The sequence below is a fragment of the Oncorhynchus keta genome, chromosome 34 (assembly GCF_023373465.1).
Source record: "Oncorhynchus keta strain PuntledgeMale-10-30-2019 chromosome 34, Oket_V2, whole genome shotgun sequence".
In the NCBI taxonomy this organism is placed as follows: domain Eukaryota; kingdom Metazoa; phylum Chordata; class Actinopteri; order Salmoniformes; family Salmonidae; genus Oncorhynchus; species Oncorhynchus keta.
In genome coordinates, this window is record NC_068454.1 from 18939176 (window position 1) to 18965166 (window position 25991).

General features: G+C 40.8%; 1 protein-coding gene and 2 long non-coding RNA genes across 4 annotated transcripts in view; 2 read left to right on the forward strand and 1 right to left on the reverse strand.

The window, feature by feature from the left end:
- Positions 1 to 5453, reverse strand: part of LOC118376217 (nectin-1-like) — a 32625-nt gene extending 27172 nt beyond the window's left edge. For both annotated transcript variants that reach the window (XM_052493352.1, XM_052493353.1), the window contains exons 1-3: positions 5346 to 5453; positions 4846 to 4918; positions 4013 to 4360 (exon numbers count right to left, since the gene is read on the reverse strand). In XM_052493352.1, the coding sequence (XP_052349312.1) occupies positions 4013 to 4360; positions 4846 to 4918; positions 5346 to 5387 (463 nt within the window). In that variant the 5' untranslated portion in view covers positions 5388 to 5453. The remainder of the gene's footprint in view (positions 1 to 4012; positions 4361 to 4845; positions 4919 to 5345) is intronic.
- Positions 1 to 25991, forward strand: part of LOC127915044 (uncharacterized) — a 110168-nt gene that overhangs the window by 38743 nt on the left and 45434 nt on the right. The window lies entirely within an intron of this gene.
- Positions 21681 to 25991, forward strand: part of LOC127915045 (uncharacterized) — a 35930-nt gene continuing 31619 nt past the window's right edge. Inside the window, exons 1-2 of the long non-coding RNA XR_008090016.1 lie at positions 21681 to 21780; positions 22066 to 22149. This is a non-coding gene — a long non-coding RNA (uncharacterized LOC127915045). The remainder of the gene's footprint in view (positions 21781 to 22065; positions 22150 to 25991) is intronic.

Sequence of the window (25991 nt, forward strand, 5' to 3'; positions counted from 1 at the left end):
TTTCAACTGTTCTGTGATGTTTCAGTTCTGAATCTTTCAAATCTCATTGTTTCTACAGATTATACATTGAAAATACAATGCTTGCTGACATATTATTATATTATTGATCGATTGACTATGACTTCTCAGATCATCCAGTAGTGCTATCTGCAGAGTTAGCTCCAGGTAAATATTGCAATTCTTCAGCCATTCCTGGACCTGTGACCAAAAACAAGCTACATATGGACAGTATCAAAACAAAATATCTAATGATTCTGTCTCTTCGCAGCAAAATCTGCAGAGATGGGAAGGTTGTATCCCCCATATAAATAGCATTCTATTGGTTGCAAGAATTTTGTATAATAATTTAAATTGAACAATTCAAAGTTTTTGGTCTTTAATGCAGGGCAGACAGACAAGTTCCTTACTTTTTCCCCCTTCCACTTTACTCTTAAATTTCTGTGGTATTTCTGAAATGATGTGGTTGTAATTTTGGGTAGAACGTACATTTCCACGCTTTGATAGCTGCATGTCCTACCTATGATATAATTTGCAAAGATGACCTTTTTTATTTATTTAAAAAAAAATGTTTTTTTTCTCAATTAGTGTATTTGAGTTTAAACACAATATTTGTTGCATTATTTTTTCTTTTGTTCTTGTACCCTTTACATAGACTGTTTTCATGTGAAATTTGTAGAGTTTATTTTAAGGTTAGGGAATAGTGCCACTTTTTAGGATGTCAATATAAATGAATGTATTCATGCTTGTTTGTCTTAACATTTAATCATTATTTGTGTTATTGTTTTTACCTTTGAGGACCACTATGGAAACAAGCGTTTTAATTAATACTATATTCTGTTACCCAAAATAAATTCAATTCAATTCCATACATTTGAATGTTGTGAAATTCACTCACTATCAAGAGAACACGTGATCATCCCTACTGCCTATCTTCTGGCGGACTCACTAAACACAAATGCATCTTTTGTAAATCATGTCTGACTGTTGGAGTGTGCCGTGGCTATCTGTACATTTTTAAAGCAATAAAATGGTGCAGTCTGATTTGCTTAATATAAGAAATTAGAAATGTATATTTAAATTTTAACTTTTACTTTTCATACTTAAGTATATTTTAGCAATTACATTTTCTTTTGATAATTAAGTTTTTTTTTTAAATCAAATACTTTTATACTTTTACTCAAGTAGTATTTTACTTGGTAACTTTCACTTTTACTTGAGTAACTTTCTATTAAGGTATTTATACTTTTATTCAAGTATGACCATTTGGTACTTTTTCCACCACTGATGATTTGAAAAAGTTGCAAATAAAGGCAAGCTGTGTCTTACCTTACTGCACAACCTGGACTTCATTCCTAAGTGATAATACGTCATTCACAAGTGATAGGCTATTAGTGTCCCCCATCAGACTGTTCTTAATTTAGTGTTGTCTTTTCATATACTAAATAATATATGTATGAAATTTGTTTTTATTTAGAATGGATCATTATCGTGCACCTGTCACAGAACAGGGAGAGGTTGAGGGTAGAGAAAGACAGGAGTAAAAACAAACAAAATAGAACTATTGTAAAATTGACTGTGTCCATAAAATGTATTTAGTATTCACTAGTTTACTCCAATTAGAGGAGGGGTGGTAGGATTAGAAAGTAAAAAAGTGTTAAAAATATTTTTTAAATGGGATCTGTATGTATGTATGTATGTATGTATGTATGTATGTATGTATGTATGTATGTATGTATGTATGTATGTGTGTGTATGTATGTGTGTGTGTATGTGTGTGTATATATATACAGTATATTAAGAGGTAAATCAGCTTTAATGTTGCAGATAGATTCTAACTTCCATCAATGTAATTGTCTGCATCACTTCCAATCCCCCATGTATTCTTTGCAAATATACATGGGGGATTGGAAGTGATGCAGACAATTACATTGATGGAAGTTAGAATCTATCTGCAACATTAAAGCTGATCTACCCCTTAGAAAAAGTACTTTGGGTTATCAGGAAAAATGTATGGAGTAAAAAGTATGATATTTTAGGAATGTAGTGAATTAAAAGTAAAAGTTATAAAAAATATAAATAGTAAAGGAAAGTACAGATACCCCAAAAACTACTTTAAGGAGTACTTTAAAGTATGTTTATTTATGTACTTTACACCACTGCAAATCATAGTCACACACCTCATGTACCCAAGCCCATATACCTACATGTTTTGATAAGGTTTGTATAACAACTGAAGTGTCCAAGTAACTTCTTAAATTTAAGCACATTAATTTGCTTTATAACCAGTATAGCCTACTGGCATACATAGGCTGGGGGTGAGTTTCACGTTTTGGAAGATCATTTTCACCATAAAAACGCACCTTTATAATAAACCATGAGATGCATAATCACTTTTGAGAACAGTGCAAGTGCAATCGAAAATCACACCAAACACTTATCATCAAAACAGCTTTTTCATACTTTTAAAACTCACCTCACTGTGATGATTAATTTGAAGAAAAAAGTTCAACAGGAGGTTGAAACAGTGTAACGAAATGGACAGAGCTCACAAGGTGATGATTAATTCAGAACATCCATATGCATATTAGAGCTTATGCATATGTATATCAGCATTCTGGTTTCCCAAATGAAGCACTGGGTAGCTGCAGGAATACGATTGGAGAGCCCATGGCATACAGCGTTTAGGTGAAATATCACCTGTTGGGCAGCGACAGCATACTCCTCAAACAGTGGTTAATGCGTGGAGTGAAATAAGTGTTATTGTATTTATTTCTCAGCTGCTCTTAAGCACATGCTCCACTATAAAACCAAAGTGGCCTATCTATCATCATTGAATATCAGACTGTCGGGAAAACTGGCGGCCTCCATTGCCTAATCGAGTGCATACAGATGACATGTATTTTACATTGGTAAAGACAAGATTCATTTGAGAATAGTCTGATGTGAAAATCACTTGATGAGAGAACAGCAGTGCACCCTGAGGAAAGGAACAGAGCGCAACCTTTTTTTCCTTCTTTGTCAAATCATCAACAGCCTAATGTCTGCACCATGCAGCCCATATATGTTTTGATTTCTAAGACACTTTAAGGTTGGTATCATTCACAACTAAACTCTAAATCTAGCATATAGGACATGTTTCAAGAAAAATATCCTTCAATTACATTCTTCATAATATAAAATCATATAAAATAAAATAACGGCATGGGACTTAAAGAATATCTTGTCAGCTAAATTAACAAGCCTACAGCATATGACATGGGGCATAGCCACATAGCACGCAGTAGGCCAACTCATATTTTGTTATTCTGAAATACATTTTCTTCATATCATAATGTTTCTTTAGACCTGATTAAAATAATAATATAATAATAATAATATATGCCATTTAGCGGACGCTTTTATCCAAAGCGACTTACAGTCATGTGTGCATACATTCTACGTATGGGTGGTCCCGGGAATCGAACCCACTACCCTGGCGTTACAAGCGCCATGCTCTACCAACTGAGCTACAGAAGGACCCCATAATACATGTATTTATTGTGATGGTGTATATTAAACGTATTTAATTCATTTTTTTAATGTAGATATTCCAAAGGCGCACATCAGCAACTTGTTATGTGTGGAGGTCCGGAGAACCTAAACATGATTATGTTAAGTAACAGTCAGTTACCGTGAGACATGCAGTCTTTATTTGCATGGCAATAACCGACTGACAAAATTTTATGACTGCCACAGAATCATCAAATAACTATTTATTCCAAAAAGGTTCTTAGGATTAAAAAAGGTTAAAGGTTGAATCGTATCCCTCTGGAAAGAACCCGTTGGGAACCTTTTTTTCTAAGCTCAGAGAAGATGGAAGATGAGAGTTCTGTAGGTGAGGGCTCTGCTCTTGCTTCACTTGAATTATGAAACAACCAACTTCTTACCTTTCTAGTATTGATTATCACATTTAGTCTTTCCACACTGTCAATCATAGAAACAGTGATGCAAAGAGTGAAGGAAGAGTTCTTACCTAGCACAGTCAGAGGTATCTCTGTAGTGTATGTTCCACTGGGGAAAACACTGAAGATACATGTGAAGGTGCCTTCATCCAACAGTCTGACAGCAGTTATTCTAATAGATCCAAGGTTTTCTGATGGGTTCCCAATAAACTGGACTCTACCACTCAATCCATTCGGTGCAATGAATTTAGTAACCCCATTGGGATTAATCAGCATAAAATTATGGTTCTGTGTTTCTTCCAAAGTACTTTTCTGCCATGTGATCTGTTCGAGGTCCTCAGTTGTCTCTATCAGTCTGCAGTATAAGTCCACATCCTCCCCCTGTACCACAGTCCTGCATTCACCAATGACCCGTGTACCTGTAGAGAAAACACAAGCCTAAAAAACAGTCCAGAAGATACCTGTAGAATAGATGTTTATGAACTCTAATAAACAGAGATGATAACTAAACACACAGACAAGACCATTATTAGTATTTAGCTGTGCTTATGAACTATGAAATCCTATTGATGCTGAAGTATGGCTATTGTAAAAACAAAGGGCTAAAGCACATACTGATCTGGGTTCAGTCTAGGCTGAAACTACTTAGTGAATATGTTATTGGAATAATAAGCCAAAAGCCCTGACTCTATTTTACACTTAATCAAGAGTAAGATATTCAAGACATTCCCAGATATTTGTGCAAGCTCAAAACTACCGAGTTAAAAGCATAGTAAACACACTGTGCTGACTACAGTTGAATGGTGGGATTATGTGTTTGGTGGGTGTTATTGTCTTGCTTGTGTCAATAAGAAAAAAGAGACAAAAACAGGATCTCAACATTTTATGACAATTGGAAACCTACTTTCTGTATCGCTCTGGATGATGAGTAGAATCACACTGCTCAGCTTCAGTAACATGCTTTGCTCTTCTAATTGCTAGGATCAGAGGGGGAACGTAATTATAGAATTATATTACATTTTAAAATTTGTGATTTGTAAAAATGAGGACCCATTCATTGTTTATGTAAGACTGTAGGCTAAGCGGCATGTAAAATAATCTTGAATGCAATAATATGTATTCATTACATTTACATTTAAGTCATTTAGCAGACGCTCTTATCCAGAGCGACTTACAAATTGGTGCATACACCTTAAGACATCCAGTGGAACAGCCACTTTACAATAGTGCATCTAAATCTTTTAGGGGGGTCTGCAGTGGTCTGCAATCAACACTCTTTGAAGGAGACTATGCACATCTTGCAATGTAGCCAAATCCTTTTCACAAAAATAAACAACCAGGCTTATATTGGTCAGTAATAACAGAACAAAACATTTGCATCTGTAAATTTAATAGACCACTAACCTTTGATGAATGGAAGTTCCTCTGCTGAAATAGCCGAGACATTCGTTTTTGACATTTGTGCTGACAGAAAAATGTCCTCCTACTGTTGGAAAACACTAATTCAGTAAGCTTGGATGATCCACCCCACTCACAGAATCCTGGCTTTTCATAGGCTGTGTGCTAAATACAAGAACAGGCCAGAATCTGTATGACTTGGGACCCACCTATCTGGTGATACACTATATACACTACAGTTCAAAAGTTTGGGGTCACTAAGAATGTCCTTGTTTTCCATGAAAACACACATGAAATGAGTTGTAACATGAATAGGAAATATATTCAAAACATTGACAAGGTTATAAATAATGATTTTTAATTGAAAAAATAAATGTGTCCTTAAAATGTTGCTTTTGTCAAAGAATCCTCCATTTACAGCAATTACAGCCTAGCAGATCTTTGGCATTCTAGTTACCAAATTGTTGAGGTAATGGATTGGCTTGATGGGCAATACTTACATACCAAACGGTCAAGCTGCTCCCACAAGAGCTCAAAATGGATTGAGATCCGGGGACTGTGCTGGCCATTCCATTATAGACAAAATTCCATCTTTCTTCCGTAAATAGTTATTGCATAGTTTGGAGCTGTGCTTTAAGTCATTGTCAAATCAAATCAAATGTATTTATAAAGCCCTTCTTTCATCAGTTGATATCTCAAAGTGCTGAACAGAAACCCAGCCTAAAACCCCAAACAGCAAGCAATGCAGATGTAGAAGCAGGGTGGCTAGGAAAAACTCCCTAAAAAGGCCAGAATCTAGGAAGAAACCTAGAGAAGAACCAGGCTATGAGGGGTGGCCAGTCTTCTTCTGGCTGTGCCGGGTGGAGATTATAACAGTACATGGCCAAGATGATCAAATATTCATAGATGTCCAGCAGGGTCAAATAGTAATAATCACAGTGGTTGTCAAGGGTGCAACAGGTCAGCACCTCAGGAGTAAATGTGGCTTTTCATAGCCGATCATTCAGAGTATGTCTACCGCTACTACTGTCTCTACAGGGATGAAAACAGCAGGTCTGAGACAGGTAGCACGTCCGGTGAACAGGTCAGGGTTCCATAGCCGCAGGCAGAACAGTTGAAACTGGAGCAGCAGCACAGCAAGGTGGACTGGGGACAGCAAGGAGTCATCAGGCCAGGTAGTCCTGAGGCATGGTCCTAGGGCTCAGGTCCTACGAGAGAAAGAAAGAAAGAAAGAAAGAAAGAAAGAAAGAAAGAAAGAAAGAAAGAAAGAAAGAAAGAAAGAAAGAAAGAAAGAAAGAAAGAAAGAATTAGAGAGAGCATACTTCAATTCACACAGGACACCGGATAAGACAGGAGAAATACTCCAGTTATAACAGACTGACCCTAGCCCCCCGACACATAAACTACTGCAGCTATCCTGGGGCAGCAGGGAATTCTAGTGGTTAGAGCGTTGGACTAGTAACGGAGATAGCAAGGGTGGTTCGTTGCTCCAGTGCTTTTCCGTTCACCTTCACACTCCTGGGCCAGACTACACTACACTTGGACCTACTGAAGAGATGAGTCTTCAATAAAGACTTAAAGGTTGAGACCGAGTCTGTGTCTCTCACATGGGTAGGCAGACCATTCCATAAAAATTAAGCTCTATAGGAGAAAGCCCTGCCACCAGCTGTTTCCTTAGAAATTCTAGGGACAATTAGGACATGGAAAAAAGCAGTCCTTGAAACAGTCTTGATATGTTCGTCAAAAGAGAGATCAGGGTCCAGAGTAACGTCGAGGTACTTCACAATTTCATTTGAGACGACTGTACAAACATCAAGATTAATCGTCAGATTCAACAGAAGATCTCATTGTTTCTTGGGACCTAGAACAAGCATCTCTGTTTTATCCGAGTTTAAAAGTAGAACATTTGCAGCCATCCACTTCCATATGTCTGAAACACATGCTTCGAGCGAGGGCAATTTTGGGGCTTCACCATGTTTCATCGAAATGTACAGCTGTGTGTCATCCGCATAGCAGTGAAAGTTAACAACAAAAAATATAATATTTACATGGGATGAAAACAAACACGTCTTACTGCTCCGCCATTTTGGGCATCAAAATTCTAACAATGCAATTTGCATTAGGTTGTAAGTAGCAAGAACATTTCCCAGGACACAGACATATCTGATAATGGCAGAAAGCTTAAATTCTTGTTAATCTAACTGCACTGTCCAATTTACAGTATATATTACAGTGAAAGAATAGCATGCTATTGTTTGATGAGAGTGCACAATTTTAAACATAAAAAGATTAGGCATATTTGGGGAGTCAAGATACAACATTTTGAACAGAAATGCAATGGTTTATTGGATCAGTCTAACACATTGCAAAGACGCTGCTGCCATCTAGTGGCCAAAATGTATATCGTACCTGGGCAGAAATAAAACATTAGGGCCTTTCTCTTGCATTTCAAAGATTATGGTACAAAAAAATACAAAATAACAGTTGTTTTTTTCTTTGTATTCTCTTTTGCCAGATCTATTGTGTTATATTCTCTTACATTCCTTTCACATTTCCACAATCTTCAAAGTGTTTCCTTTCAAATGGTACCAAGAATATGCATATCCTTGCTTCAGGACCTGAACTATAGGCAGTTAGAATTGAGTATGTAATTTCAGGCAAAATTTGAAAAAAGGGGCGGATCCTTAAGAGGTTTTAATGCTTGGACGCAAATGGGTCTTCCAAATGGACAATGACCACAAGCATACTTCCAAAGTTGTTGCAAAACGGCTTAAGGACAACAAAGTCAAGGTATTGGAGTGGCCATCACAAAGCCCTGACCTCAATCCTATAGAAAATGATTTGTGGGCAGAACTGAAAAAGCGTGTGCGAGCAAGGAAGCCTGCAAACCTCACTCAGTTACACCAGCTCTGTTAGGAAGAATGGGGCACATGTGTGGCCAAATTGTATCTATGATCGTATGCTATTCATTTACCAATGATATCAGGCCATACACGGCCATGATTACAGACACCTGTGTGTGTCCTTTGACACTATATAAACTAGTCAGCCCACAGTGTTGGTCATTATACCCTGATGAAGACAGCTTGTCTGTCGAAACGTTGGAAATTAAATTATTGCATCTGAGCTCCTAGAGTGTGCAGCTCTCCTCTAATTTTTCAGGTGTGTTCGCCTAAATAGGTGTGCATTTCTATCGCATTTAGATCATGAATAGCCTACCAAACGTGCTTACTGCTTGGTACTCTTTGGTACTCTGCACACTACTGTACCTCAAATCCCTTTGACATCATTGCAAAGGTAATCGAAAATCTAATCAAACACTTAATGAGAGCCCATTAACTCATATTGCGTAATATTTCTATAGGCTATTCAATTGCATGAGAAAACAGAGTTTTGATAGCCTCTATTAAAAATAGTGAGGACCCCATCAGCTTTCTATAGGCTAGACCAGTGGTTTAAAGTACTTAAGTACAAACACTTTTAAGTACTACTTAAAACCTCTTTGGGCTGACATCCCGTTAACGGGATGATATGACAACAGCCAGTGAAAGTGCAGGGTGCCAAATTCAAAACATCAAAAATCTCATAATTAAAATTCCTCAAACATACATGTATCTCATACCATTTTAAAGGTAATCGTGTTGTTAATCCCACCACAGTGTCCGAATTTCAAATATGCTTTACAGCAAAAGCACCACAAACTATTATGTTAGGTCACCACCAAACGACAATAAACACAGCCATTTTTTCCAGCCAAAGATAGCAGTCACAAAAAGCACAAATAGAGATAAGATTGGTCACTAACCTTTGATGATCTTCATCAGATGACACTCATAGGACTTCATGTTACACAATACATGTATGTTTTGTTTGATAAAGTTCATATTTATCAAAATATGAGTTTACATTTGCGCATTACATTCACTAGTTCCAAAAACATCCAGTGATTTTGCAAAGCCACATCATTCAATTTAGCTGATAATACAAGTTATACACATGGAATTATAGATATACCTCTCCTTAATGCAACCGCTGTGTCCAATTTCAAGACAACTTTATGGAATTAGCAAACCATGCAGTAATCTGAGACGGCGCTCAGAAAAATAGTCATAATAGCCGCCATGTTGGCGTCAACATAAACAAAAAGTTACATGATAAATATTCCCTTACCTTTGATGATCTTCATCAGAAAGCACTCCAGGAATCCCAGGTCCACAATAAATGCCTGTTTTGTTTGATAATGTCCGTTCTTTATGTACAAATACCTTATTTTGTTAGCGCGTTTGGTATACATATCCAAACGCTCATTCTGGTCAACGTTACGTCGGACAAAAACTTCAAAAAGTTATATTACAGGTCGAAGAAACATTTCAAACTAAGTACAGAATCAATCATTAGGATGTTTTTAACATATATCTCCAACCGGAGAATTCCTGTGTGTCTTGATGAGCAATGGAACGCAAGAGGATACCATGAGGAATGCGCGTGATCAGGAAATGGCTGACTGCCAGTCACCTGATAGATTCTGCTCTCATTCAGTCCCACAACACAGTAGAAGTCTCATTCACATTTCTATAGATGGTTGACATCTAGTGGAAGCCCTAGGAAGTGCAACATCATTAATATTCCAAGGGGATTTCAATGGGAACTGTGGTGAATACATATCAAGCTCAGATTTCTTACTTCCTGTTTTGATTTCTCCTCAGGATTTTGCCTGCCATATGAGTTCTGTTATACTCACATACATCATTTAAACAGTTTTAGAAACTTCAGAGTGTTTTCTATCCAATACTACTAATACTATGCATATATTAGCAACTGAGACTGAGGAGCAGGCCGTTTACTTTGGGCAACTTATTCATCCAAGCTACTCAATACTGCCCCACAGCCATAAGTAGATTTTTGGGGTATCTGTGCTTTACTTTGCTATTCATATTTTTACAACTTTCACATTTACTCCCACTACATTCCAAAAGAAAATGAATTAATTAATAATTTTCCTCCATACTAAAAGTACTTGTTACATTTAGAATGCTCTAGCAGGACAGAATTGTGGCACCTATATAATGCTTTGTCATCTCTTCTGCCTATGATCACAAATAATGTGTTTTTAAATTATGTTTTTATTTAACCTACATTTAACTAGGCAAGTCAGTTAATTAAGAACAAATTCTTGTTTACAATGACGGCCTACAATGGTAGTCTGGATTCAAACCAGGTTGTCTGTAGTGATGCCACTACCACTGAGATGTAGTGTTTTAGACCACTGCGCCACTTGGGAGCCCTAAAATGATGTCTGAGTGTTGGAGTGTGCACCTGTCTCTCCCTAATTAAAATTAATATGAACACAGTTTGCTTAATATAAGGAATTTGATGTAAAGCATTTACTTTGTACTTTTACTCAAGTATGACAATGTAGGACTTTTCTAACACTGTACTTAAGTATATTTAAAACCAGATACTTTTGGACTTTTACTCAAGTAGTATCTTACTGGGTAACCTTCACTTTTACTTGAGTCATTTTCTGTTAAAACCTGTTAAGCCTTCCCCCTACTTTTTCGAACATTCAAATCGCGCAACATTTCAGCGTCCTGCTACTCATGCCAGGAATATAGTATATGCATATGATTAGTATGTGTGGATAGAAAACCCTCTGATGTTTCTAAAACTGGTTAAATCACGGCTGTGACTATAACATAACGTGTGTTTCATCGAAAAGCGGAAGAAAAACTGATCACCAAAATCTGGAAAATATATCAATGCGCCACTTGCATGTATTGTCTATTGGAAAGCAAATTACATGGGGCTGAGATTGCAAGTCCTACAGCTTCCACAGGATGTCGCCAGTCTTGTCAATTGCCTGGGCTTTGTTTCTTGGTCAAACGAGTGAGAGAGAGCCCATTCCTTCCGGTCTCCGACAGGATGTTTTGGATGACAAATTTCCGACCATGATTTGAAGACGTGGAGCTATTGAATACACATCGCCCCGTGATCAATTTGATTATTAACGTTTACTAATACCTAAAGTTGGATTACAAAAGTATTTCAAAGTGTTTATCGTCGACTTTTTTAATTTCAAAAAATGACGTTGCGTTTTAAAACGCTGTTTTTTCCTTGATCACACACTCTTCATAGATCGATATTTAGGGTATATATGGACCGATTTAATCGGGAAAAAGACCCAATAGTGATGTTTATGGGACATCTAGGAGTGCCAACAAAGAAGATCGCCAAAGGTAATGAATGTTTTATATTTTATTTCTGCGTTTTGTGTAGCGCCGGCAATGCTAATTATTTTGTTTACGTCCCCTTCAGGTATTTCGGGGTGTTGCATGCTATCAGATAATAGCTTCTCATGCTTTCGCGAGAAAAGCATTTTAAAAATCTGACTTGTTGGCTGGATTCACAACGAGTGTAGCTTTAATTCAGTACCCTGCATGTGTGTTTTAATGAACGTTTGAGTTTTAACGAGTGCTATTAGCATTTAGCGTAGGGCATTTGCATTTCCAGATGGCTAGATGGGACACCTGCGTGTCGGGTGGACGTAAGAGGTTAAGGTATCTTTACTTTTACTCAAGTAAGACAATTTAGTGCTTTTTCCACCACTAGGCTAGACCTACTGTATTCATTTATCAACTTTACTAATATTAAGCACATTGATTTGTTTTACAACAGGAGTATAGCCTACCCGAATGCCATGAAAATGAACCAGAGGAAAAGCGTCCTCCCTTTTCTATTTAAGCACATACATTACATTTTTTTCCCCCATTGCCCCTGTTCCGAGACAGGTGCATGATAATGGTCTATTCTAAATAAAAACTAATTTCATACATATATTATTTAGTATATGTAAAGATGACACTAAATTAAGAACAGTATGATGGGGGACACTAATAGCCTATCACATGTGAATGATATATTATCACTTAGGAATGATGCCCAATTTCTGCAGTAAGTCATGACACAGCTTGCCTTTTTTTTGCAACTTTTTCAAATCATCAGTTGTGAAAAAAGTACCAAATTGTCATACTTGAGTAAAAGTATAGTACCTTGATAGAACGTTACTCAAGTAAAGGTGAAGATTACCAAGTGAAAATACTACTTGAGTAAAAGTATACAAGTATTTGGTTTTCAACACACTTAAGTATCAAACTAAATGTATTTGCTAATGTTACGTTCCCCAGATTATGTGTTGTAGTTTGTGTTTTTGCATGTGTTTATTTCAGGAAATGGCTTCCTGAAATCCCTCAAGCAGCTGATTGGTTGACTCCATGGCTAATTGGAGAGCTGACCCCGCCCCCTCTTCAAGACACAGCTGTCTCCAATTACCCATTCCTTCAGAAGCTATATAAAAGCCAGTGTTCTGTTCAGGAGAGAGATTTGCTGGGAGGTCATTGCAGAGAGATTTTGCTAGAGGTTGATTTTGCTGGGAGTTCATTGCTGGGAGGGAAGTGTTATGTTCTGTGAGTTTGTTGCTCAGGTATAGCTTATTTGATGTCCTTTGTTTCTTAGTTTGTTTGTGAAAGTTGTTTAATATTCTGTTTAATTTGTTCCCAGGGGGAAGGGGAAGGCACCTAGGGAGTGCTTAGGCAAGAAGCCTGCGGGCATACATATACCCGTAGTATATTCATTGTCTATGCACAATAGGTAAGACCTGGGCGGACCACCTCCTGTATTTTGGTTAGTGCACCAGGTGGTGCTAAATTAGATAAAAGTGGTTAGGCAGGTACGTGTGAAGGAATAAAGTCCTTGTAAACGGTACCACATTCTGCCTGTCATCCTTACTCGCACCCACAGTCCATACCTTTTTCGCTTCACGGAGAGTTTAGTTGCAGCAGGGTGTTGCGTTCCCTCTTCATAGAGGCGTGTGTAACAGCTAAAATATACTTAAGTATCAAAAGTAAAAATCAAAATAATTTCACATTTCTTATATTAAGCGAAGCAGACTGCATAATTTTCTTGTTTAAAAATGTACAAAAATATTTTACGGAAAGCCAGGGGCACACTCCAACACTCAGACATTATATACAAAATATGCACTGGTGTTTATATAGATAGCTAAACATTTGACGAACCAATTCCATGCACATGGTTTATGAACTGATAGCCAAAATTACATCAGATTCAAAACTTTGAATTTTTAAATTTAAATTATTATTCAAAATTCTTGCAACCAACAGAATTATATTTATATGGGGGATACAACCTTCTCAGCTCTGCAGATTTTCAAATCAAATGAAAATGTATGTCACGTCGCTGAATACAACAGGTAGAGTGAAATGTTTACTTACAAGCCCTAACCAACAGTGCAGTTTTAAGTATTTAGGTATTATTATTTAGGTTTTAGGTAAACAACTGATAAGTAAAGAAAATAACAGTAGCAAGTCATGGCTTTAGAAGCTTCTGATAGGCCAATGGACATAATTTTAGTCAATTGGAGGTGTACCTGTGGATGTATTTCAAGGCCTACCTTCAAACTCAGTGCCTCTTTGCTTGACATCATGGGAAAATCTAAAATCAACCAAGACCTCAGAAAAAAAATTGTAGGCCTCCACAAGTCTGGTTCATCCTTGGGAGCAATTTCCAAACGGCTGAAGGTACCACATTCATCTGTACAAACAATAGTACGCAAGCATGAACACCATGGGACCAGGCCGCTTAGGAAGGAAATGCGTCCCAAACCTTTTTAAATCCTGTACCCCTTCAAACATTCAACCTCCAGCTGCGTACCCCCTTTAGCACCAGTCGGCACCCTCATGTTTTTTTGCCACCATTGTAAGCCTGCCACACACGCACTATACGATACATTTATTAAACATGAGTGTTAGTTATTGTCACAACCCGGTTCGCGGGAAGTGACAAAGAGTTCTTATAGGACCAGAACACATAATAATTTTGCTCTTTATTTAGCCATCTGACATATAATACTTTATTTGTTCATCAAAAATGGGGAATATCTCACCACAGGTTCATGAGAACGGTGTACTTGAAAGGATGCACATAACTACAATGTAGGGTTGTATTGGAGAGTCTTAAATAATTTTCCACACAGTCTGTGCTTATATTTAGTTTTCATGCTAGTGAGGGCCGAGAATTATACATGGTTGCAAATGGCATCAGTGTCTTAACAGTGCGATTTGCCAAGGCAGATATTCTGAGTGCAGCCCTTTCCAGAAATCTGTCAGTGGCTTCTGATTAAATACATTTTTCACAGAACCGCTTGTTACAATTTTGATGAGGCTCTCTTGTTCATATATCGTTAAGTGGACTGGAGGCAGGGCATGAAAGGAATAACGAATCCAGTTATTTGTGTATTCCTTTTTGATAAAGTACCTGTGTAATTGCACACCCAGCTCACTCAGGTACTTCGCTATATCACATTTGACATTGTCTGTAAGCTTGAGTTCATCTGCACACAAAAAAGCATACAATGATGGAAAGACCTGTGTGTTGTCCTTGTTAATGCAGACAGAGAAGAGCTCCAACTTCGTAATCATAGCCTCATTTTTGTCCCACACATTGAATATAGTTGCGGAGAGTCCCTGTAATCCTAGATTCAGATGATTTAGACAGGAAAAAGCATACACCAGATAGGCCAGTCGTGGGAGAATCTCATCATCATGCAAGCGGTCAGACAAGTGAAAATTATGGTCAGTAAAGAAAACTTTTGTCTTGCAATTCAAAGTAACACGTCAATACTTTTCCCCATGATAACCAGCGCCTTTCTGTATGTTGTAAAAGCGTTACATGGTCGCTGCTCATATCATTGCCTAATGCAAAAAATACACAAGAGTTCAGGGGCCTTGCTTTAACAAAGTTAACCATTTTCACTGTAGCGTCCAAAACATCTTTCAAGTTGTCAGGCATTCCCTTGGCAGCAAGAGCATCTCGGTGGATGCTGCAGTGTACCCAAGTGACGTCGGGAGAAACTGCTTGCACTCTCGTTACCACTACACTATGTCTCCTTGTCATGGCTTTTGCGCCATCAGTACAGATACCATCTTGACCTCCAAAGTCCATTTGATGTCACAAAGCTGTCCAGTACATTAAACATATCCTCTCCTGTTGTCTTGGTTTACAATGGTTTGCAGAAGAGGATGTCTTCCTTAATTGACCCCCATAAACGTACAGTGCCTTGCGAAAGTATTCGGCCCCCTTGAACTTTGCGACCTTTTGCCACATTTCAGGCTTCAAACATAAAGATATAAAACTGTATTTTTTTGTGAAGAATCAACAAGTGGGACACAATCATGAAGTGGAACGACATTTATTGGATATTTCAAACTTTTTTAACAAATCAAAAACTGAAAAATTGGGTGTGCAAAATTGTATTTAAGAGCAATTGTAGGCCATGGAAGGAGGGTTGTATGGCATTGAAGCTTGTCTGGAGGGTTGTTAACACATTGTCCAAAGAAGGGCCAGAAGTATACAGAATGGTGTTGTCTGCATAGAGGTGGATCAGAGACTCACCAGCAGCAAGAGCGACATCATTGATGTATACAGAGAAGAGAGTCGTTCCAAGAATTGAACCCTGTGGCACCCCCATAGAGACTGCCAGAGGTCCGGACAGCAGACCCTCCGATTTGACACACTGAACTCTATCAGAGAAGTAGTTGGTGAACCAAGCGAGGCAATCATTTGAGAAACCAAGGCTGTCGAGTCTGCCGATGAGGATGTGGTGATTGACAGAGTCGAAAGCCTTGGCCAGATCAATGAATATGGCTGCACAGTAATGTTTCTTATCGATTAAGATAAGATATCGTTTAGGACCTTGAGCGTGGCTGTGGTGCACCCATGACCAGCTCTGAAACCAGATTGCATAGCAGAGAAGGTATGGTGAGATTAGAAATGGTCGGTAATCTGTTTGTTGACTTGGCTTTCGAAGACCTTAGAAAGGCAGGGTAGGATAGATATAGGTCTGTAGCAGTTTGGGTCAAGAGTGTCCCCCCCTTTGAAGAGGGGGATGACCGCAGCTGCTTTCCAATCTTTGGGAATCTCAGACGACACGAAAAAAGAGGTTGAACAGGCTAGTAATAGGGGTGGCAACAATTTCGGCAGATAATTTTAGAAAGAAAGTGTCCAGATTGGCTAGCCCCGGCTGATTTGTAGGGGTCCAGATTTTGCAGCTCTTTCAGAACATCAGCTGAACGGATTTGGGAGAAGGAGAAATGGGGAAGGCTTGGGCGAGTTGCTGTGGGGGGTGCAGTGCTGTTGACCGGGGTAGGAGTAGCCAGGTGGAAAGCATGGCCAGCCGTAGAAAAATGCTTATTGAAATTCTCAATTATGGTGGATTTATCAGTGGTGACAGTGTTGCCTATCTTCAGTGCAGTGGGCAGCTGGGAGGAGGTGTTCTTATTCTCCGTGGACTTTACAATGTCCCAGAACCTTTTTGAGTTAGTGTTGCAGGAAGCACATTTCTGATTGAAACAGATAGCCTTGGCTCTTCTAACTGCCTGTGTATAATGGTTTCTAGCTTCCCTGAACAGCTGCATATCACGGGGGCTGTTCGATGCTAATGCAGAACGCCATAGGATGTTTTTGTGTTGGTTAAGGGCAGTCAGGTCTGGGTAGAACCAAGTCTATATTTGTTCCTGGTTCTAAATTTCTTGAATGGGGCATGCTTATTTAAGATGGTTAGGAAGGCATATAAAAAAAATATCCAGGCATCCTCTACTGACGGGTTGAGATTAATATCCTTCCAGGATACCCCGGCCAGGTCGATTAGAAAGGCCTGCTCTCTGAAGTGTTTCAGGGAGCGTTTGACAGTGATGAGTGGAGGTCGTTTGACCGCTGACCCATTACGGATGCAGGCAATGAGGCAGTGATCGCTGAGATCTTGGTTGAAGACAGCAGAGGTGTATTTAGAGGGCAAGTTGGTTAGGATGATATCTATGAGGGTGCCCGTGTTTAAGGCTTTGGGGAGGTACCTGGTAGGTTCATTGATAATTTGTGTGAGATTGAGGGCATCAAGCTTAGATTGTAGGATGGCTGGGGTGTTAAGCATGTTCCAGTTTAGGTCGCCTAGCAGTACGAGCTCTGAAGATAGATGGGGGGCAATCAGTTCACATATGGTGTCCAGAGCACAGCTGGAGGCAGAGGGTGGTCTATATTCAGGCGGCAACGGTGAGAGTCTTGTTTTTAGAGATTTTATTTTATTTTATTAGAATCTCTTTTAGTCCCCATTTGGACTAATCTTCCAAGAGTCCTTAACATTAAAATACAATTTATAATACAAACACACTTTCACATATAACACACTATTACAAACATACATAATACACTAGCATAATGACCCAATAAATACTCAATCTAAAAGATATTTTGTAAATAAAAAATAAAAAATATTTTTAAAAATTTGATTCTTCATCTACTATAGACCCACAATATTTCTATATACTATATTTAAATTGTTTTTAAATAATGTTTAAACTTATATATTGAAAGGTTTCTAGTTTGCTCAGTTAATTTATTCCATTTCTTTATTGCTCTAAATCTAAATGTTCTTTTGCCCATTTCTTTTATCTGTCTGGATAACGCATAGATGGTGGACAATCTATTCCTAGTATTTACGGAATGTCTGTCTCTTACCAACTGAATACCATTGTGAATAGAACTTGGCCGTTTTAAATTATGTATGTTATAAAATAAGATAAGCATGTTTTTTTCAATTATCTTGTCGATTGATGACCAACCAAGAACACTGCGCGTGACTGCAACAGAAGAACCATATATCCGCCTTAAAACAATCCTTGCTGCTTTATTCTGTGCATTCTGCAGCCTCCTAACTTCACGAGATGATGCATTTCCCCAGACCACCGAACAATAGTTCACTTTACTCTCGACCAATCAATGCCTGTGTTATTTGCTGAAGGATTTCCCTGGTAAATATTTAGCTATCCTTCTGATTATGCATGCTGTTTTAATATTGTTTTAATACACCCACCACTTCTTCAATTTGTACTCCTCCCATACTTAATTGTATCCCATGCTGTTTTGTCCTTTTCCTAGTTGAACAGACCAACATAACTTTGGTTCTTGGTGTTGAAAGCAAGTTTGTTTTGGCAAACCCATTTCCTGATTATCTCCAAATCTCCTTGCAAAGCTTGCTGTACCTGTTGAACCGATTGTCTTGCTGCATAAATTGTAGTATCATCTGCAAATATAGTAGCTTGAGTATCAACCAAGGCATAGGGAAGGTCGTTGGTGTATATTAAGTAGAGAAGTGGCCCAAGGCAGCTGCCCTGCGGTATTCCACAGTTTAACACATTAGGGGAAGAAAATGAACCATTGATATAGGTGGACTGTTTCCTGTCAGTTGGATATGACTGTACCCAATTCAATGGTCAGTCATGTCAACCAATGCAGTGGTAGTGGAATGTTTTTTGCGATAAGCAAGAGGTGGATTTTTAAAAGTAAAAGTTCAAATTGTTTGGGTACAGACCTGGATAGTAGGACAGAACTCTGCAGGCTATCTTTGCAGGTAATACCAAATAGTTCACACACCTTTTCTTGCCACTGTGAGCATATTTGTTTGCAGGTATTCTCATGAACTGAACGAGAAGACTGGCATTGGCGTAAAATGAATGCTCTCAACATGTGTAAACACTACAATCAGTGAAATGTATACCTTCCTGCTCACTGTGCTGCTGATGGGACTAGTGAAGAAGGGCTCTGTGAGGGACTACTGGACCACTGACCCCATGCTACAGACCACTTTTTTCCCAAAGCTTTTCTCCCTGTCCCACATCCTTGTCTTTCTGAGAGCGCTCCACTTTGTGAACAATGCCACTGCCAACCTCGCCAACCCCATTCACAAAATGAGGAATGTCCTGGGCAGCTTGACCGGGGCATTTGGAAGACTGTGCATCACAAGGACTTGTGCATTGATAAGCCTCTCATTTCTTGGAAAGGGAGGCTTGCATTCTGCCGATACATCCCTTCAAAGCACCACATATTTGGAGTCAAGTTCTTTGTTTTACGTGACTGTCTGACAGGATGTGTACAGGACCTGATCATCTACACCGGCACCAGCACAGATATGAGGCATGTTGAGGGTCTTGGCATATCTGGATCAATTGTGATCATCATGCTGCAGCCTTACCTCGGAAAGGGGTACACTGCTACAGTAGTGCTACCCTTTTCCTGTACCTTTTTGAGGGAGAACACAGGGGCCTGTGGCAAAGTGAGATCGAACAGGAAGGGAATGCCAATATTAAAAAGAAAAATTAGCAAGGGGGAGGTGGAGTTTCAAATGAACTGGAAGTTAATGGCAGTGAAATGTCACGACAAGCGCAATGTCCTTGTTCTGTCCACTGTGTTCAACTCCAAAATGTAGGACACAGGAAAACTGGACTATGTCACCGGAGGTAGGAAAATGAAGCCAGACTGTGTCATGAAGCACAACAAGAAGATGGGAGCAGTTGACAAAGTGGACACGCAGAACAGTTTTGTTGAGAGAGACAGAAAGTCCCTTAAATGGTACAAGAAGCATTTTTTCCAGCTAATAGATATAATGTAGCTCTCTTCAACGGCCACATTGCTCACCGGCAGGTCACAGGACAAATGATCTCATACCAGCAGTACAGGATAAACCTGATGCAGCATCTCCTTGAGGACCACCACACTACTTGTTGTCCATCTACTGGGGGCCGTCCTGCCTCTGTCAATCCTCTACACCTCACTCGACACAACTTTCCAAGTGATGTCCCTCAGACCACTCTGCAAGGAAAAAGCACAAGGAGGACATTGCAAGGTCTGTCTAACATCTACCCGATGACAGAAACAAAGGAAGATGACCAAGTACAGGTGTGAGTCGTAACACAGCCTTGTGTGCAGTTCCTTGCTTATTGCAAGTACCACACCCTGAAGCACTACTGTGGAATGTAGGCTTATAACGGCTGGTACAATAAATATAATTGTAAAATGTATTGAAATGTTTGACTTGAGGTGTTTGATGTTGGGGATTGGGGATATGTTCCCAAACAATTAAAAATGAACATGATTGTTTACCTGAATTGAAATACTTTATTTGACTCCTGGGCTAAATTTCTGAAATAAATCAAATCAAATTTCACGTTACAGTGAAAAGCTTACTTACAAGCCCTTTACCACCAATGCAGTTTTAAAAAATAAGTGCTGAGTAAAATATAGATATGTAAATAACAAATAATTAAAGAGCAGCAGTAAAATAGCAGTAGAGAGGCTATATACAGGGGGTACGGCTACAGAGTCAATGTGCGGGGGCACAGGTTAGTCAAGGTAATTGAGGTAATATGTACACTACCGTTCAAAAGTTTGAGGTCATTTAAAATAATAAAATAACACAAAATTGATCAGAAAGACAGTGTAGACATTGTTAATGTTGTAAATGACTAGTGTAGCTGGAAACAGCTGTTTTTTTGTATGGAATATCTACAAAGGCGTAATGCTGTTTTTTGAATGGAATATCTACATAGGCGTAAATTGTCCAAGAAACTGGAGATCTCGTACAACGCAGTGTTCTACTCCCTTGTCAGAACAGCCCAAACTGTCTCTAACCAGAAAAGAAAGAGGAGTGGGAGGCCCTGGTGTCTAGTTGGAGAAACAGACACCTCACAAGTCCTCAACTGGCAGCTTACTTAAATTGTACCTGCAAAACAAAGAAAAAGTCATCTCAGACTGGCCAATAAAATAAAATATTAAGATGGGCAAAAGAACACAGACACTGGACAGAGGAAGATTGTAAAAAGGTGTTATGGACAGACAAATCTAAGTTTGAGGTGTTCGGGTCACAAAGAAGAATATTTGTGAGACACAGACCAAATGAAAAGATGCTGGAGGAGAGCTTGACACCATCTGTCAAGCATGGTGGAGGTAATGTGATGGTCTGGGGTGCTTTAGTGGTGGTAAAGTGTGAGATTTGTACAGGGTAAAAGGGATCTTGAAGGAAGGCTATCACTCCATTTTGTAATGCTATGCCATACCCTTTGGACGGCAATTAATCAGAGCCAATTTCCTCCTACAACAGAACAATGACCCAAAGCACAGCTCCAAACTATGCAATAACTATTTAGGGAAGAAGCAGTCCGCTGATATTCTGTCTATAATGGAGTGGCCAGCACAGTCACTGGATCTCAACCCTATTGAGCTGTTGCGGGAGCAGCTTGACCGTAAGTGCCCATCAAGCCAATCCAATTTGTGGGAGGTACTTCAGGACGCAATGTTGTGAAATCTCTTCAGATAACTAGAATGCCAAAGAGGAAGCACACAGCCTATGAAAAGCCAGGAGTCTGCGAGTGGGGTGGAGCCTAGACTGTCTCATCCATGATCCACCCCATTGTGCTATAGCTGCTGTGGCTTACTGAATTAGTGTTTTCCAACAGTAGGAGGACATTTTTCTGTCAGCACAAACGTCAAAAACAAATGTCTGCTATTTCAGCAGAGGAACTTCTATTCATCAAAGGTTAGTGGTCTCTTAAATTTACAGATACAAATGTTTAGATCCATTATTACTGACCAATGTATGACTGGTTGTTTATTTTGGAAAAAAGGTTTTGGCTTCATTGCAAGATGTGCATAGTCTCCATCAAAGAGTGATGATTGCAGAGCAATGCTTGAATACATTTTATTGCATAGAACATTATTTTACATACAGCTCAGCCTACATAATTGTCTTACATAAACAATGAATAGATCCAATTTTAAAATGTAATATAATTACATAATTACATTTCCCCTCTGATCCTAGCAATGAGAAGAGCAAAGCATGTTACTGAAGCTGAGCTGTGTGATTCTGCTCATCATCCAGAGGGATTGTCACGCCCTGGTCGAGGTATTTTGTGTTTATCTTCATTTATTTGGTCAGGCCAGGGTGTGGCATGGGGTTTTTGTATGTGGTGTATTTTGTATTGGGTTTGTAGCTTAGTGGGGTGTTCTAGATAAGTCTATGGCTGTCTGAAGTGGTTCTCAATCAGAGGCAGGTGTTTATCGTTGTCTCTGATTGGGAACCATATTTAGGCAGCCATATTCTTTGAGTGTTTCGTGGGTGATTGTCCTTATTGTCCTTATATGTCTGTCGTGTAGTTGTTTGCACCAGTATTAGGCTGTTTCGGTTTTCGTTGCGTTTATTGTTTTTTGTAGTGTTTGTATTTGGATTCGTGTTGCATCAGTTTATTAACCTGTTAGGGAAGTCGAGAATTTAAGCAGCTTTTCGCAGCTTTTTGTTAAAAATCGCGCAACATTTCTGCGCCCTGCTATTCATGCCAGGAATATAGTATATGCATATGATTAGTATGTGTGGATAGAAAACACTCAGACGTTTCTAAAACTGGTTAAATCACGGCTGTGACTATAACAGAACGTGCGTTTCATCGAAAAGTGCATGAAAATCTGATCACTGAAAATGGAAATAAATATCCATGCGCGACTTCAAGGAATTGTTCAAAGTGAACCGAATTAAATTAGGCCGAGGTTGCAGTGCTTCCAGCTTCCACACGTTGTCTAGTCTTGTCATTTGATTCAGCTTTGATTCTTGGTCAAACCGAATCAAGGGAACCGATTCCCTCCGGTCTCCGACCGGATGTTTTGGTCGAGCTCTCTCCAAGACATTTTTTCGAGACGGACATCTATAGAATTTACATCGCCTCCTGATGAATTTTATCGCTTATTAACGTGTACTAATACCTAAAGTTGCATTACAAAAGTATTTCGAAGTGTTTTGTGAAAGTTTATCGTCGACTTTTTTAATTTTAAAAAATGACGTTACGTTAGAAAAAGCTATTTTTTTCCGTTGTTCACACAGTATTCTTAGATCGATATCTAGGCAATATATGGACCGATTTAATCGAAAAAAGACCCTAAATGATGTTTATGGGACATCTAGGAGTGCCAAGAAAGAAGCTTGTCAAAGGTAATGAATGTTTTATAATTTATTTCTGCATTTTGGTTTGCGCCGGCTAACTCAAAATCTGTCGTGTTAGGTGACGTTGCAGTATTTTGAGGGTGCATGGTATCAGATAATAGCTTCTCATGCTTTCGCCGAAAAGCATTTTACAAATCTGACTTGGTGGATAGATTCACAATGAGTGTAGCTTTAATTCAGTACATTGTATGTCCATTTTAATGAAAGTTTGAGTTTTATCAACCTCTATAGGTGGCGCTCTTGAACATTTCCGCTGATTGATGTTCCCACCACGGGACCACGTCCCTAACAAGTTTTAAACATGGATCTTTGGTCCGACTCTCCTTCACACCAAGAAAACCGTAACAGAATCACCCACCACAACAGGACCAAGCGGCGTGGTAACGGGCAGCAGCAGGAGCAGCGTAATAAGGACTTCTGGACCTGGGAGGAAATCCTTGACGGGAGAGGATCCTGGGCTAAACCAGGGGAGTGTAGCCGCCCCAAGGTGCAGCTCAAAGAGGAATGGACTTGGGAGGACGAAATGGACGGTAAAGGACCCTGGGCACAGCCAGGAGAATATCGCCGCCCCAAAGAAGAGCTGGAGGCGCTGGTATGAGGAGGCAGCACGGCGACGCGGATGGAAGCCCGAGAGTCAGCCCCAAAAATTTCTTGGGGGGGGCTCACAGGAAGCATGGCGAAGCCAGGTAGGAGACCCGCGTCAACTTCCTGTGGTTACCGGGGGGCTAGAGAGACCGGGCAGGCACCGTGTTATGCTGTGGTGCGCACGGTGTCCCCAGTGCGGGTGCATAGCCCGGTGCGGTATATTCCAGCTCCGCGTATCGGCCGGGCTAGAGTGAGCATCGAGCCAAATGCCATGAAGCCGGCTCTACGCATCTGGTCCCCAGTGCGTCTCCTTGGGCCGGCTTACATGGCACCAGCCTTGCGCACAGTGTCCCCGGTTCGCCTGCATAGCCCAGTGCGGGCTATTCCACCTCGCCGCACTGGCAGAGCGACCGGGAGTATTCAACCAGGTAAGGTTGGGCAGGCTCGGTGCTCAAGAGCTCCAGTGCGCCTGCACGGTCCGGTCTACCCAGTACCACCTCCACGCACCAGCCCTCCGGTGGCAGCTCCCCGCACCAGGCTTCCTGTGCGTGTCCTCGGCCCAGTACCACCAGTGCCAGCACCACGCATCAGGCCTACAGTGTGCCTCGCCTCTCCAGAGCTGCCAGAGCCTTCTTCCTCTCCTGCGCTGCCGGAGTCTCCCGCCTGTTCAGCGCTGCCAGAGCCTTCCTCCTCTACAGCGCTGCTGGAGTCTCCTGCCTGTTCGGAGCAGCCAGAGCTGCCAGTCTGCATGGAGCAGCCAGAGCTGCCAGTCTGCATGGAGCTGCCAGAGCTGCCAGTCTGCATGGAGCTGCCAGAGCTGCCAGTCTGCATGGAGCAGCCAGAGCTGTCAGTCTGCATGGAGCATCCAGAGCTGCCGGTCTGCATGGAACAGCCAGAGCTGCCAGTCTGCATGGAGCAGCCAGAGCTGTCGGTCTGCATGGAGCAGCCAGAGCTGTCAGTATGTATGGAGCAGCTAGAGCTGCCAGTCTGCAAGGAGCTGCCAGTCTGCAAGGAGCTGCCAGTCTGCAAGGAGCTGCAAGTCTGCAAGGAGCTGCCAGAGCTGCCAGTCTGCATGGAGCCGCCAGAGCTGCCAGTCTGCAAGAAGCCGCCAGAGCTGCCAGTCTGCATGGAGCAGCAAGAGCTGCCAGTCTGCATGGAGCAGCCAGAGCCGTCAGTCAGCATGGAGCAGCCAGAGCCACCAGTCAGCATGGAGCAGCCAGAGCCGCCAGTCAGCATGGAGCAGCCAGAGACCCCAGTCAGCATGGAGCAGCCAGATCGGTCAGTCTGCCAGGATCCGCCAGTCAGCCAGACTCTTCCAGATCCGCCAGTCAGCCAGACTCTTCCAGATCCGCCAGTCAGCCAGACTCTTCCAAATACGTCAGTCTGCCAGGATCCACCAGTCAGCCAGACTCTTCCAGATCCGCCAGTTAGCCAGGATCTGCCAGAACCGCCAGCCAGCCAGGATCTGCCAGATCAAACTACCTGCCTGAGCTTCCCCTCAGTCCCGAGCTTCCCCTCAGTCCCGAGCTTGCCCTCAGTCCCGAGCTGCCCCTCAGTCCCGAGCTGCCCCTCAGTCCAGTGGGGTTCTGGGTGAGTACTACTAGACCATGGTCGGCGGCGAGGGTGGACTATCCAAGGACGCGAGGAGGAGGGACTAAGACTTTGATAGAATGGAGTCGTACATACCTACACGTACGCTACGGTCACAAGACGCAGGCCTCCTAATTGTCCCTAGAATTTCTAAGCAAACAGCTGGAGGCAGGGCTTTCTCCTATAGAGCTCCATTTTTATGGAACGGTCTGCCTCCCCATGTCAGAGACGCAAACTCGGTCTCAACCTTTAAGTCTTTACTGAAGACTCATCTCTTCAGTGGGTCATATGATTGAGTGTCGTCTGGCCCAGGAGTGGGAAGGTGAACGGAAAGGCTCTGGAGCAACGAACCACCCTTGCTGTCTCTGCCTGGCCGGTTCCCCTCTTTCCACTGGGATTCTCTGCCTCTAACCCTATTACAGGGGCTGAGTCACTGGTTTACTGGGGCTCTCTCATACCGTTCCTGGGAGGGGTGCGTCAGCTGAGTGGGTTGAGTCACTGATGTGAGAGAGACAACAAACAGATCCAGATAAAGGGGGACAACAAACAGATCCAGAGAGGGAGGGACAACAAAACAG